At 44.8% G+C, this 13,671-nt stretch overlaps 4 protein-coding genes across 7 annotated transcripts; 2 read left to right on the top strand and 2 right to left on the bottom strand.

Annotated features, from left to right (window-relative positions):
* Positions 1-2: 2 nt before the first annotated feature.
* Positions 3-1,897, top strand: RB195_018588 (uncharacterized protein; the record flags this gene model as incomplete). 2 transcript variants are annotated; one of them, XM_064186093.1, is made up of 2 exons in its annotated part: positions 3-986; positions 1,211-1,897. In XM_064186093.1, the coding sequence occupies 2 exons, from the start codon at positions 3-5 to the stop codon at positions 1,895-1,897; spliced, it is 1,671 nt and encodes a 556-aa protein (XP_064041973.1). The 2 variants fall into 2 exon arrangements, with proteins under 2 accessions (XP_064041973.1, XP_064041974.1); XM_064186092.1 differs by having other exon boundaries at positions 63-986.
* A 2,391-nt stretch (positions 1,898-4,288) lies between these two features.
* On the top strand, positions 4,289-7,844 carry RB195_018587 (uncharacterized protein; the record flags this gene model as incomplete). Of its 2 annotated transcripts, XM_064186091.1 has the most annotated exons (5): positions 4,442-4,674; positions 4,841-5,050; positions 5,121-5,297; positions 7,479-7,581; positions 7,683-7,844. In XM_064186091.1, 5 exons carry the CDS (start codon positions 4,442-4,444, stop codon positions 7,842-7,844), a joined length of 885 nt encoding a protein of 294 aa, XP_064041971.1. The 2 variants fall into 2 exon arrangements, with proteins under 2 accessions (XP_064041972.1, XP_064041971.1); XM_064186090.1 differs by lacking the exons at positions 4,841-5,050; positions 5,121-5,297; positions 7,479-7,581; positions 7,683-7,844 and having other exon boundaries at positions 4,289-4,705.
* RB195_018585 (uncharacterized protein) lies at positions 5,166-13,438 on the bottom strand (the record flags this gene model as incomplete). Of its 2 annotated transcripts, XM_064186087.1 has the most annotated exons (5): positions 5,166-5,405; positions 5,682-5,816; positions 7,345-7,462; positions 13,305-13,358; positions 13,419-13,438. In XM_064186087.1, the coding sequence occupies 5 exons, from the start codon at positions 13,436-13,438 to the stop codon at positions 5,166-5,168; spliced, it is 567 nt and encodes a 188-aa protein (XP_064041968.1). The 2 variants fall into 2 exon arrangements, with proteins under 2 accessions (XP_064041968.1, XP_064041969.1); XM_064186088.1 differs by lacking the exons at positions 5,166-5,405; positions 5,682-5,816; positions 7,345-7,462 and adding exons at positions 10,586-10,810; positions 11,224-11,326.
* Positions 8,811-10,332, bottom strand: RB195_018586 (uncharacterized protein; the record flags this gene model as incomplete). The annotated part of the gene is made up of 3 exons (XM_064186089.1): positions 8,811-8,898; positions 9,655-9,826; positions 10,173-10,332. 3 exons carry the CDS (start codon positions 10,330-10,332, stop codon positions 8,811-8,813), a joined length of 420 nt encoding a protein of 139 aa, XP_064041970.1.
* Positions 13,439-13,671: the final 233 nt, after the last annotated feature.

The following is a 13,671-nucleotide window of genomic DNA, read 5'->3' as shown; positions in this document are numbered from 1 at the left end:
TCATGACGACAGAGGACATAGGTGATGAACTCCCCAGTTTCGCCTACGAACAATTCAATGAGATGTTGACGGTCAGTAAGAAGTCTTCTTCAGAAGACGATCTGGACTTGATCAAATATGGCCAAGTTCGGACTTGGACTAAGGCGAAACGTGTGCTTGCATACACGTTACGCTTCTCCCTAGTAGCTGCAGCGAAACTCAATATCACGCGAATCAATAAAATCATGCTCTTCGACAATGTGCAGTATCCACTGGATTCAATACCTTTGAGTGGACCGGAGGTTCAATTATCAGGAAAATTTCTCATAAAGAACCATCAAAATATCCACATCACAGAGCAAATAGTGCGTTCTCTCCACCATCCCAATATACAGCCAGATTATGGAGGCGTCTTACGCTGTCATCGACGTCTGGGTAAAGCACAACTAGAAGATAGTGCCAAATATCCTGTCATCATTCTTCAGCAATCCTTTCTGGCGGAGACTATAATCCGGGACTATCACCAAAGAGAGTATCCGGGTATAAATCACACTGTCGCACTCATTCGGCAACACTTTTGGATCCCAAAGATACATTCTCAGGTAACAGGGATAATTCGGAAGTGCATACAATGTCAACGATTCAATAACCTTCCATATCGCTATCCCACTCAAGGAGATTTACCTAAGGAAAGAGTCATCAGGTCTGCTCCTTTCCAACATGTGGGACTCGATTACTTCGGACCCTTCACAATAAGAACAACCTCAAACAGCCAAGCGAAATGTTACGGAGCAATTCTTACTTGCATGGTAACACAAATGATACATTTGGACGTGGTATCGGATCTCACCACGACCGCCTTTCTCAATATGCTGCGCCGATTTTTCGCTAGAAGAGGAGTACTTCGATCCATCACAAGCGATAACGCTCCTACATTCGATTTAGACAATACTATTTTGCAAGAGAATATCAAAGCGGCACGAAATGACCCCGCTATTATGAGAGAAGTAGGAAGTTAACGCCGTATGCTTCCTGGTGAAGAGGTTTCTACGAAAGGCTTATCAAGACAGTCAAGCACTCGCTCCACAAAACTCTCTGTAGCCCAATAGTGTCACTGGAAGAACTTTCCACAATTGTGGTCGAAATTTAAGCACTTCTCAATACACGCCCACTTACCTACATCGCGAACAATTTCAATAACGATCAAATCCTGCACTCTATAGATATTCAGCAAAGAGATATCCAGTTATCGTATCCGTTGGGGTTCACCTCGGAATCAGAAGATCCCCATTATCTTCCACCAATAGAGGCAGCAGCTATTAACACCAAACGACAAGCAATTGCAGCTTTAGAAGCCTCGTGCAAACTTACGGACATGTTTTGGAATACTTCGCAGGCACAATACCTAACGGCTCTTCGTGAAAAGCATACTCGCGAGGTGAGTCACGAAAAGCGTTGTTCAAGGACACCCGAGCTGGGAACTCTGGTACTTACATGTGATTCTCTACAACCACGTCACTCATGGAAACATGGAGTGATACACCAAGTAATAATAATAGTAATAGTAAGTAATAATAGTAATAATAATGAAGGGAAAATTCGAGAGGTAGTAGTACGGTTACCATCGCAGCGCCTCATAAAGCACCCGGCAAATCTACTCGTTCCTTTGGAACTTGATGATAACGGCAGTAGCACGAAAGAAATTTCGAAGAAGCCCAAATCAGAGGAACAGGCATCAACAGAACCGTCTCAACAAAGAGACCATTCAGACCGTAACACGCCAGTATTAAGAACAGCTCAGCAGCCCAATAACCGCTATGATCTTCGTCCACGACGGAAGATCAACTACACCGAAGAAAAGGAGGACACAGAACCCATCGCATCATGCAAGCTTCCACATTACTTCAAGTCTCTCTGATACTATCACTGGGTGTTACAATACTTGCTAGTAAGAGCGAAGTAATCAAAGAAACGATACATTCAGTACAGTGCGTCTCAGAAGGTATCCATCTTATTTCCTCCGATAGAATCCCGTATGAAGTCTATGCGGAGAATTACTGTGTTCAGTTCGATAATCCTCGCGTCGATGAGAATATCAGTTTTCCGCCAGATACTATTCTCCATGAACACCTGGTTCAGTGGAAGTTTAGTGAAAAACTAAACACTATCGAAATCCTGTGTCACCCATCTTCATTCTGTCAAACAATAACCTGCACCTTTTGTTCAGCCAATATCTTCAACCCGGAATGTTGGTCAATAAGTGCAATACTAGGGACAGCAACCCTGTTGTATTTCCTAATCACAAGCTGCTACGTACTGCTCTACGTTCCACTAGTGGTCGGTAAACCGATAAGAATAGCCGCACATATTTTGTGGGCCACAGTCAGGTTCTTGTTCGACCACTGCAGAAGGATCAGACGACGTCAAACTCCCGACAGAAGTCGACAGAGACTCCTAGCAGAAATCATAGCAATATCCTTGATAGCGATCATACCGGCAGCAAAGCAGTGCCAACACATCAATATCTTCACGCATCGGTCCACCATCTGCACAAATAATAGGTTCGGACCGTGCCAGATTGAGCTCTCAGAGGTGTTTAAAATAAACCTCTTCGAGCGTGAAGCCTGCCACAAAATTACTCGGAGTGACACATCCATACATGAAGTACGTCTTCAATGGAAATCACTTCTCCTCAATTGCGAACCACAGACAGACATGTTCATTAGAGACACTGTCCACAAAGTAGTGAATAGCAAGCGCTGTTCCCATACTGGCTCATGTACAGGTGACAAATGCGCGTCAATAAACTCATCAAGCATCATACCCGAACCTGCAGAAGGAAACCAATATCCAAGCAATACAGCTTGCGTAGAATCCTGCGGAGAACCAGGAAACGATTGCTTTTTTCCAAGTTCTGGATGTTTGTTTTATAGAATCTACCTTCAACACATCAATAACAAAACTTTTGAGATCTTTCACTGCAATAGATGGGCCGAAGCTGCTAAACTCGAGATCACTCACATTGACCGAATTCAGAAAAAACTACGTCTTTCACAACAGAACTGATGCCGAATGTACCTATTAGGTGGAAGTCTTTCACTTTCACTATCAGCTCAGTTTCGGTACCACCAATTCCACTGCTCAATATCCGATTCATATCAGACGGCAAACACACTGCTGTCTGAAAAACTAATGCAATACCTGCGCTCAGATGTTTTAACCGTGACAATGCGCAAACAATGAGCTGCGAAGTCTTTGAAGACTGTGTATGCATGCCAACCGAAGCTAAAGCCAATTCTAAATGTAAGGATTTCCCTATTGGTCAATGGTTCAATAACGTTAAAAACGAATAGCCAGCAATATTTCTTTTACTATCGTTCCGACAGCACCCTACCTCAAAAGTACAGGCACGCGTGCTCCACATGGTGACTTCAGAAATAATAATGAGCCTTCAAGACAATATCGATCCCGTCATCTTGGTAGATGAAGCAATCTGTCAGCTCTCGGTCACCGATCTAGTAGGTTGCTATGGCTGCGCGAAGGGAGCTGCAACAATGGCCACATGCATTTCCTCCCGCGACAATACCCAAGCTGAAGTTCAATGCAAACAAGCAAGTTTCACGATACCATGCAATAGCACAGGTGTCCTCTCAGAATTACGATTTAGCATTTCGAGAGCGCGAGTAAACTTCGTTTGTTCGGGTCTCTTGTGGGTTGTCACCTCGGTAGAAATAGCTGGTATTCTCAAGTTCACAGCTTCAGAACAGGGGTCAGTGCAACAATGGATACAAGGTGAATCAGCATCTTACTCAGAGCTACAATGGCCAGATTTCACCCATATAGGTGCAGTATTCTTGCAATGGTACAAGACCCTCACTTTTGCAATATTAGGTCTGGTCCTACTCATTGGAATCACCTACATCCTCTTGTCCACGTGCAGAGTGCGTATTATTTGGTGTTTAAGCACTGGGACGGTAAAAATTCTCATAAGAATACTAAGAACCCTTAGGAAAAAAATTTGGTTTTTATGCTTGAAAATTGTCGTTCCGACGCACAATAAACAGCATTGACGAAAGAGAGATCAAAAGCAACTCTGCATTTGTATATATGTATATATTTTTTTCTGTTCATACTTTTACTACCCTCTGACCATATCAATTTTTTTCACAGAAAACTCCACAATATTTGATGGCGTCTGAAAACTACACATCCACGTTCGCACGTCTGTCAAGAATTCGAGAGATCAAGGACATAGAAGAAGCAATAGCCTCCGCAATATCCCAGATTCATCGTCAAATCAAACTGGCAAATGCAGAATGGAAAAAAACATGGAATACAAAGTTCTTGTTCCGCGTCGGGAGGGGGAGAGCAAATCCTCCCAATAAATCGCTTCCTAAGGACGGCCTGCGTTACGAAGGAGAAGCTTCTAGGAATCACGCAACAATATGTGCTCCTGGAAGCAATGCTCCGGATCAATTCGGAAGGACCGCACCCATCACCGCAACTCAATATTAAAGGAGGAAATATCCAAAGGAAGGCTGACAGGACAGTTCATACTTCAGATATCGACATCCGAGACATGGAGTGTGAACTAGCTCTTACTGAGAAAATGCCCAATAACGAGAGAGGAAGCCTTGCAGAAGTGACGGATCAGTTGACCCGCATCGAACAGACGATTCGCAATATGACACCCCAGTACTGTCCAGCTCTTCGCAACCGTCAATAGGTCAGACGGTGGACAAGGATGCCTCTAGGGGCAATGAAGAAAACATGACAGAGGTTCATGATCCCGGCCACTACCACTCTGCGATTGAGGCAGCAGAAGTCGATGACGAAGAAATTGACGACAATAGATATCTAGAGTTACTGTTCGCGGGACAGCTACGGAAGAATCAGCGGATGCAATACCCACGGCTGGTCCGTCCGGACAGGCGAAAGCAGGGGAAGCCATGCCAACAAAGGAGGATGTAAAGGTCGAGGAAACATCGATGAAAACGAAGAAAAAACGTCATTTCTCCAATTCCAAAGACCAGACGATCAAAGTCATGCAGAAGGACCTGGACGACCTAAGGTTCGGTTTCACCTACTTGCCTCGAAGGAAGATTGGAGAAAGTTCAACAGGGTTGCTCCTAGACATCAAGTGCACCTTCTGTGATCGGTTGGGCCAGCATTACTGTGACTTCTGCTCAGAAATCACGGAGGGTAAGGAACGCTGAAGATTCATCCGGAGGAACGGACTCTGTCAATTCTGCCTCAATAACTGTAATTCGAACAGGAGGTGTCGGAGCCAAAACAAATCGTGCTGGTATTGCTCCATGGTAAGAGGTACAATACTGGACTTCCTTATCCCACGGGACGCTGGTCACCACGGAGCCTTGTGCACAATACCGGACTCCAAGTTGAAGGTTATGAAACGTATCCAAGAACTGGAGCAAGACATAATGCACGCCAAAAGGGTTCGACATCAATAACTGGCCCTGGGAGTGTAGCTGCGCTACTAAATATCATATGACCAGAGAGGTTTTCTTTCCCATCATTTCAATTATCTTCAGCGGATCCTCTCAGATTTCAAAATGCTTACATTCCAGGCTTCGACAGTAATGTATAAAATACAGCAGCGACAAGGCTCGAGGCCCTTTTCGGCTCGCTCTCTCCTTTCCTCTGGCGGCTTCTCCTGCCCTCTACCGCTGGCTCCCACCAACCGACATTTCCCTTCGGTCGATAGCGTCAATACCCGTCGGTACCACTCTACCCGCTGATCCTCGAACCAATATTCGCTGGACACTCGGCATCTGGTCGTCAGGAAACAACAACCGAGTCAAGAAACGGTTCAGTTCCTGCAATACCCAAAACCTGCCAGTCAAGAAGAACTGCTCAGCACCAAATTCTCTGTTACTATACCGCGATTCCTAAGGGAATTTCAAGGCAAGCGTTACTCAAACAAATTCTGCAGCTAACGATAGTGATGCTTTCATGATTCTCTCCCTAAATTCTTCAGTACTACATTTGGAGAATATTCAAACTTGATTTTACTCCTACACATATTCCTCTGATACCGCAAAAATTTTGAAGCATAATTCGAAGCATGAGTTTTTATTCTATTTCTCCTCAACAATTAGAGCACAATAATGTGCTAACGTAAAATGACATAAATGTCATCATCGAGTTGATAAAGAAAATGTTCCACCTCAAATCACGTCAACTGTTAGCTACTATTTAAGCGGCCGGTTTCATTCGTGTTACCAATCCCTGACGAGAGGATTTTGGCAACTTGATAAGACAAACCTGCGACGGGAACAGAGGTGCGGTGGAGTACATAGGGGTGAAACGCAAGAGTAGCTTTCATGCGCGCGTTTCGTTTACTTCTTGGCAAATTCGAGTTTTCGTGCTGTACTACTGCTCACCGGTGCCGTGAAACCCGCCTACAACATGTAGCTGTTTTCAGACGCCGGCGCGCCAATTTGACGCCGTGGGACGCATCCAACCCCATCTTACTGTTTTATGGCGCCGGAATTTACGAATTTATGAATTCAACGCCGAGAAACCCGTCTCACTTCATTTTATCACTTTGCAGGCCCAGCACACCTATCTAACGCCGTCCAACATGTCTCACCAAATTCTGGAATTTCGTTACACATAAACACCACATAACCACTGACCACACACACGTGACAGAATAAGCCCGTTATTATGTAGCATCATTATTTATCTGCTACAGAAGCATTCGAACGATAGGTAAACTCAGAGAACAACATATCGGTTATTACTTACCTCATTTAGTGACGTCTTATCGTAGAGGTAGAAGTTACTATACTTGTTTTCTAGTCCGGATTTTAGCACGCAGAAAAGTAGAGGCACTTTGAATAACCCCCAAAAGTCCAAAAATGAACAGAAGGGATGAAAACATCTCAATCATAAATGAACTACTCTCGTATCAAGATCTCTGTTTTGATTTTTTTTTAAATTTTTGATTTACGAGACGGGCCGTCAGATCCTTTATAAAAACGATTGTGACTCATAGTTGTGGTACGTGGTGGTCTGTCACGATACCAGATTTAGCATATAAGATAAGCACTAGCCGATGTGTTGTTTTTCGATCTTACCTATCGTTTGAATTCTCGTGTAGAAAAAGTGAAAGTGATGAGGCGCGATAATTCATTGATGGCTCAAATACTCCATGCTCTGACGAAGACAATAACGCCGAAATGTGAAATAAAAAAGCTACATGTTCAACATGTCGAGACTCAAGGACACTTGAACATAGCTAATGCTCGAAGATAAACCCATCTTCTCTTTACACATTGTCTAGGGGCGCGTATACACGCCGGGTTGTTACCTGCACGTGATGACCGTTGTAGCCCATACCTTGAAAGGTCGAATGCCCAAGGGAAACGTCGAATCTTTGTCAACAAACATCCGTCTCGTAACATTGAATTGCCAGTCGCTGTCAAGTGAACTCCCACAACCCGCTCTGTCCAGACTTCTGCAATATCTGTCAGCATCCGTTTGCAGGAAGCACTGCAGGAAGCACGCATCAAGGATCGCCCTCTCATCAGTATCGGCAATTACACCATCAACTGCGGCGATGCTGATGAAAAGAAAGTAGGAGGCTGGGGAGTAGCTGTCAGGAACGACCACAACAACACAACAAATTCTCTTTGCGAGATCGTAATCGTACAGAGAGAATTTGTACGATATCCAAGATACCAAGCCAGCAAGCGGCAATTGTCGGAATTGATGCAAACGCAAAGATGAGAATGGACATCAATCCGATGTGCTTGGAGATGATTCTATTCCATCGAGCAAACATCGGACAATGGAAATCGTCGAATAGTCCATTGCGAGTAGACGAACTTCATCGTTAATGATGCCATCAGTTTACGTGGGAAGAGAGAACCCCATTAAACGGCAGAAGAGCAGCGATAGCGGAAGATGGCGACTCGTAAGTTTTAGCTCAATTACGTTCTGACAAAACATCCTTGGTCAGATATCCAAAAATCTGGAGCTGTCTGGGACGCCCAATTCGATTCCGAGGGCGGCCAGTTCTTCTCAGCTTTATGGTACAGTTCCAGAAAAGGAGCCGTGCAGCTCACCATCAACCGAGGCTCGACTTGGCGGGTTTGAAAAACAAGGAATGCAGAAAGAAGTTCTGCTAATGATTGTCGATCTACATTGGATTACGGACCAGAAAGAGACTGGATGTTCCGGACTATTCCACTAAATGGAGGCCAAAAGCGAACGAGTTTGAAAAGGCGTGCGAGGACAAGAACCCGAAAAAAGCTTCTGCTCTACTCACTACAACGACGGAGTCAGAGGTTCTGTCCTCTATTCAAAAAAAATGAAGGATGGAACATCTGACATCAAGAATGTAGTTGTGGAGCCACTCAGTGGCACCCTTGCTTCTGAACGATCTGTCTTAAGCTTTTCTCTTAGCAACTTTAGCTTACATGTGATAGATCCTCTAAGACTAATACTTAAGTCTTAGTCTACTTACATAGGTCAACTGCTTTAGTTGCTTACTTCCAGAAATAAGGGCGCCACTGAGTGGACACCCCCAACTACGTTTTACTACTAACAAGATTACGAGAAATAAATAACTAAGTCATATCATGCGTTACCTCCAAAGAAAAAAAAGAACTGAGAATGGAGTCCTTAGCAATCTACGATCACTAAGCATGCATGCAACGACTTCTATTGACACATTTTCCATTTGTATTCGCAAGTTGATGGCCCTAAAAGGGGCCGTTCAGTTAGTCCTCATGAGGGCTGTGCAGATTCACCTGCTTCGGGATTTTAACGGGACTTCTACAATTGGGGCAAAGTGGCTTCTTCTACATCAGCAATTCATGATCAGCGAGCCATTCGCAGAATTCCTCCTTCGACTTCGATGCAAGCTCCGGCCAAGTGGTAATCAGTAATCTGAGTGAATTCACGAAGTGTCAGGAAATTAGAGGCACCCATTATGCAAATGGAGTCAAATGAATGGTTTAACGATGAGAACGGATAACATGTTCTATGGACATCTTTGCGCCTGTTGTGCTTTACCCAAACCAATGCAACCGGAAAGGAACCTCATCCATTAGACATCAGAAGATCGAAAAAAACGTGGGATTCAAAACCAGAAACATCATTTTCTTATATCTCGTAAGTGTTTGCGAATGTGTGTAATCTGCACTAAACAATATATGTGACGCCAAAAGTCACCAGGAATACTGTGTCAATTTCGCATGTGTGCGAATTCTATACGCTTGTGTGGGGAGAGTGATTACAGTAAAAGTTAAAGGATGAAGTTTCTGGCGTTAATCAATCCGCATGGGATGCGCCCCCACGTTCACTTCAATTCAGAATCGTTTGAGATTTAAGAAGTTGTAACTGGCCTATACAATGACTTGCGGTGGCTAGGCAACGGGTCAGGTCAGTGTTTTTGTCCTCCCGGACAAGTTTGATACCAATTTATCGACCCCAGAAGAATGAAAGGCTTGGTGAGCACTAGGGTGGATTCGATCGTGTAGGCGGCAGAACCTCTAACCAATACACTACACTCGCCCCGTGATTGAAATATGGCAGCGATATTCAAAGCCAATGCATTTAGTCCTTCTGTACTTTGAAGCTGCTTTCGTTCCAATGAAGTACCAGAAATATTCGTTCGTTCGCCTGATGACATGACTTACTAACTTAATCGGCGGGCTGATGTCATCGCCTGACGAGATTACCCGCATCTCCGCTGAGGTGTGCCGTCCTTGAACATAGCTCTGCTTTCCTCCAACCTCCTCGATCTTCTGCCAGCGCTTGCACAGATTCAATCCATTCTTCGTTATTCCATATCCTGCGGAACCTAACGTCTCGCCTGAAATACCGATCCACGCCAAGTGGCCTCACGTCCTCTTTCACCACCTCAGTCCAGAACTTCCTTTTTCGGAAACGTGACCTTTTCAGGTAAGGGCGTAGACGTAGTCCACAGGCTGTACCAAGCTTCGATACAAAGTTGACAACATGCAGGAGCTTCCCGCGAATATAACAACATCGTCGGCTACTCAAGATCGTTCAAGAGGCGCCCTAATAGTGCAAAGATGACATCGGCTGAACAGTTCGACTCAACAGTTCTTGCAATAATGTCACCAATGATGAAGTTTAAGCGGAAGGGTCCTGTCACTGTCCCTTGTCTTACTACAGTTACCACCTCAATGTTGTACATCCGGCTAATAGTCGAACTATAGCACTTGTTCGTTGATTCATGTTATCAAGCAGGCTAACGAGCATTCCTGGTATTCCATCGGCATGGAGCGCTTTGAGACGACGACCTCGATGAGGAGAGTCGAAAGCACCTTCAAAGTACAGAACGGCTAAATGCATTGGCTTTGAATACCCCTGCCAGATTTGTATCACTCTCCTAACGATGAATATCTGGTCAGCTTGCTTCTTGCTCGTCGCGCGCTGTTTCATCGCGATGCTTGATAAGTCGGTCCAGGATAATCCGCTCCAAAACCTCGTACATTACACACAACAAAGAGATTCTTCGGTAGTTCCCAGGGTCCGTGACCGATAACTTCTCGTGAAGCGGAATTATGATAGCGTGTCTCCACGAGTCGAGTATCCCTTCGTCTATTCATATTGAACGGATGATCTTTGTCATTTCACGAATCCTAGACGGAGGAAGATACTTCAGCATTTCTGCGTTAATTCCGTCGTCTCCACCCGATTTTCCATTTCTCATCTTTTGAATACAGACCAGAACCTTCGACTCGGCCGATGATTCCTCGTTAGCCGCATGTGTCAGTCTTTGAACGTGATCGAGTTCAGGAGCTGACGGCGCTTGCCGTTTCAACAGGGTCTTGAAGTGATCCTTTCAAGTTGGAAGTGTAGCTTCACCGGCTGTCACTCCATTCGCAGTGTTGAGAGCATCTTTTCACTTTGTCGCTATACTGGTTCTTGTCCTCCCACGCCTTCACAAACTCCTTCGCTCTTGACATCCATCCGTTATCTTATATATCTTAATGCTGAGAAGAACTGGACGGTAGTCAGAGTCGAAGGCAACGCTTCAAACAGCTCTGGATTTTCGGATATCCGACTGAGGGATCTTCCTCGTCAGAACGTAGTCGAGCTGAGTTTCAAGAACCCTCATCTTCCGCTTGCGCTGCTCTTCTGGCGTTAACCGGGTTGACCCCTGCCACGTGAGCTGATGGCGTCGATGATTTCTCTTAAACGTGGAAGCGATGTTGGGGTGCGTCTGTTCACATAAGTCACCGGACGGTCATCGTTGTCCGAGGTGCCATCTGCTGGATAATGCCATTTTCCTAGCGCATCGGATTGTTGTTCAAGTCCCATTCGTGTCCATTCCACCTGCTGGCTGGGTATCTTAGACATCAATTCATTGAATTGAATGCGCCCTTATCGTTGTCCTCAGCGGTTCTCGCAGGTGCGTGGGCACTTGCGATCCAGAGTTTTAGTTCTCTGCGATCCCGCAGTCGTAAGAAGGCGACGTTGAGGCGAATTCCTCCACCAGGTTGTTGTAGTCGTTCCTTACAGCTATTTCGCAGCTACCTACTTTCTTCTCATTAGCATATGGTATAGCATATGAACGCATCAGCATATGGACGCAGTATATGGTGTAACTTTCAATGATGATGAGAGGGCGATCCCTGATGCGCGCTTTCTGCAATGCAGCAAAGGACACACAGAGATATCCCACAGGCTAAGACAGGGTGGTTTGTTTTAATTCACTCGACAGTTTTCGGCAGTGGGCGGCGTGACGAAATGAATGCTTGTTGCCAAAGATTCAGTGCTCCCTTCAGGCAATTGACCTTTCGGGTTACGGGCCTAGGCAATGTGCTGGACGATAGCACCTTTTTGCAATGTATGGCAATCTTTCGCCATATAACAGTGCAGGTTGTATGGCTCGCACGTTCCCAATGCGTACACTCGAACGCCTGATTGCGTTTAGTTGAAGCAGGGCCACCACGAGCAGGTACCAATCAGACTTGTATACGCTGCCCCACGAATCAACGAACAACTGCTACAATTCGTATACTAGACGGATGTACAACACCGTTTGAGGTGGTAACTGGATTAAGACAAGGGGTAGTGGCGGGACCGTTTCTGTTTGCCGATGACATAATGCGAAGAACAATTGAGCAGTGTCCCGCCGATGTCGTCTTAGCCTTTGGTGGATCTCGGGTACACCGACGACGTAGCAATATTTTCTTAAGGCAGCGCGAAGTTACAACATGTTGTTAACCTCTTATCGAAATTACCGCAGCCAACGGACTGCGACTTTGCCCTGATAAATGCAAGCAGATGTGGGTCTCCTCAAAACCCTCAAACTTGGTGATGAGTTCTGTTACCTGTGCTGTATGTTGAAAACATCGGCAGTTACTAAAACGATATTCAGCAAAGATGCGCTGAAGCTGATTCGGCATACAACTCATTGACCAAATGCCTGTGGTCGACCCCTATCGCCAACGAAGTCAAGCTGCGAGTCTACTTATCCGCAATTCGCCCAACCATGATGTACAGATCGGAGACTTGTACAGCTCCATCGACGGTGATGGAGAAGCTTGACTACATGGAGAAAAAGCTATTCAGATTAGTGTTAGGCTACTTTTGCCCGATGGTGTACCATAACGAAGAACTTTATTCGGATGCGGACATGGTGTACCAGCGGATGACACGTGGAAAACATCAATATCTTGCCCGGCGTTTTGACGTCACGGAAAACTGTCTTTGCTTCTTTGGTCACGTTACGAGGAGACCGTATGAACGCTTTGTCCAAGTTGTCCTGAGAATGCTATCACATCCTAACTGAAAAACGCCCACTGGTGGTAAAAAAAAAAGTTCTGGACGGAGTTGGTGAAGGAGATCCAAGCGTTGACAGGCAGTTCAGTCGAGACGTAATTTCCACCGCTTATGAAATAGCGAGTATGAGTAGATTCTATGCGAACACTATTTGAAGATCGAACAGGTTGGGTTTGGATATGTTTAAAAACGACACACCCGGCGAAGATGGTATAGCCTGGTTATTCCGTAACACCCGCCCAAAGGTTAAGTCAAAATTAAGTCATGCAGTAATTAAGACATGTGAGAGGAATGGCGCGGAATCGACGTTTTCGATGGCAGAGCTCGATAAGAGGACACAGGGGATATTTTTTTTTCCGTTCAGTTGGAATATAATTACTGGCTACGTCCATAAATTCTTTTGCTTCCCTTCTTTAGTTACAAAAACATACTTCCTCTCTAGTGTGTGAAAGTGGCCTTGTTCACAAACATTTCAGTCGTTTTACTCTGTGTGATGTACCATAACATATAAGAATGAAGAAAATTCTACTCACGTTCCCCATACATTTGAGATCCCCCGAAAGAGATTTTCCACTTTGTTTTGTATTCTGTGACGAGTAATTTTTTTCGAACAGAAATTAGTAAGGTTAATTTTTCCGCCAACTTACTTCTTTCCACCTAATGGCATGGTCGCCCTTCTCTTCTTAATAAGTAGCAAATAATTGAGGCACACCCTACCATTCTCTTGCAAACTGATATTTGCAATGGAAATGTATTACACCTTCTTTATCACCTTCACAAATAAAACATCTAAGTTCACACTGTCCTGAATCATGCTATATAATAACGGGCTTATTCTGTCACGTGAATGCGTCTGTGGATATGTGTGTCTCAGTCAAGAAATTCCGAAAAAGAGGGAGA

Source organism: Necator americanus, chromosome II (assembly GCF_031761385.1).
Source record: "Necator americanus strain Aroian chromosome II, whole genome shotgun sequence".
In the NCBI taxonomy this organism is placed as follows: domain Eukaryota; kingdom Metazoa; phylum Nematoda; class Chromadorea; order Rhabditida; family Ancylostomatidae; genus Necator; species Necator americanus.
This window is presented reverse-complemented; position numbering and strand designations above follow the sequence as displayed.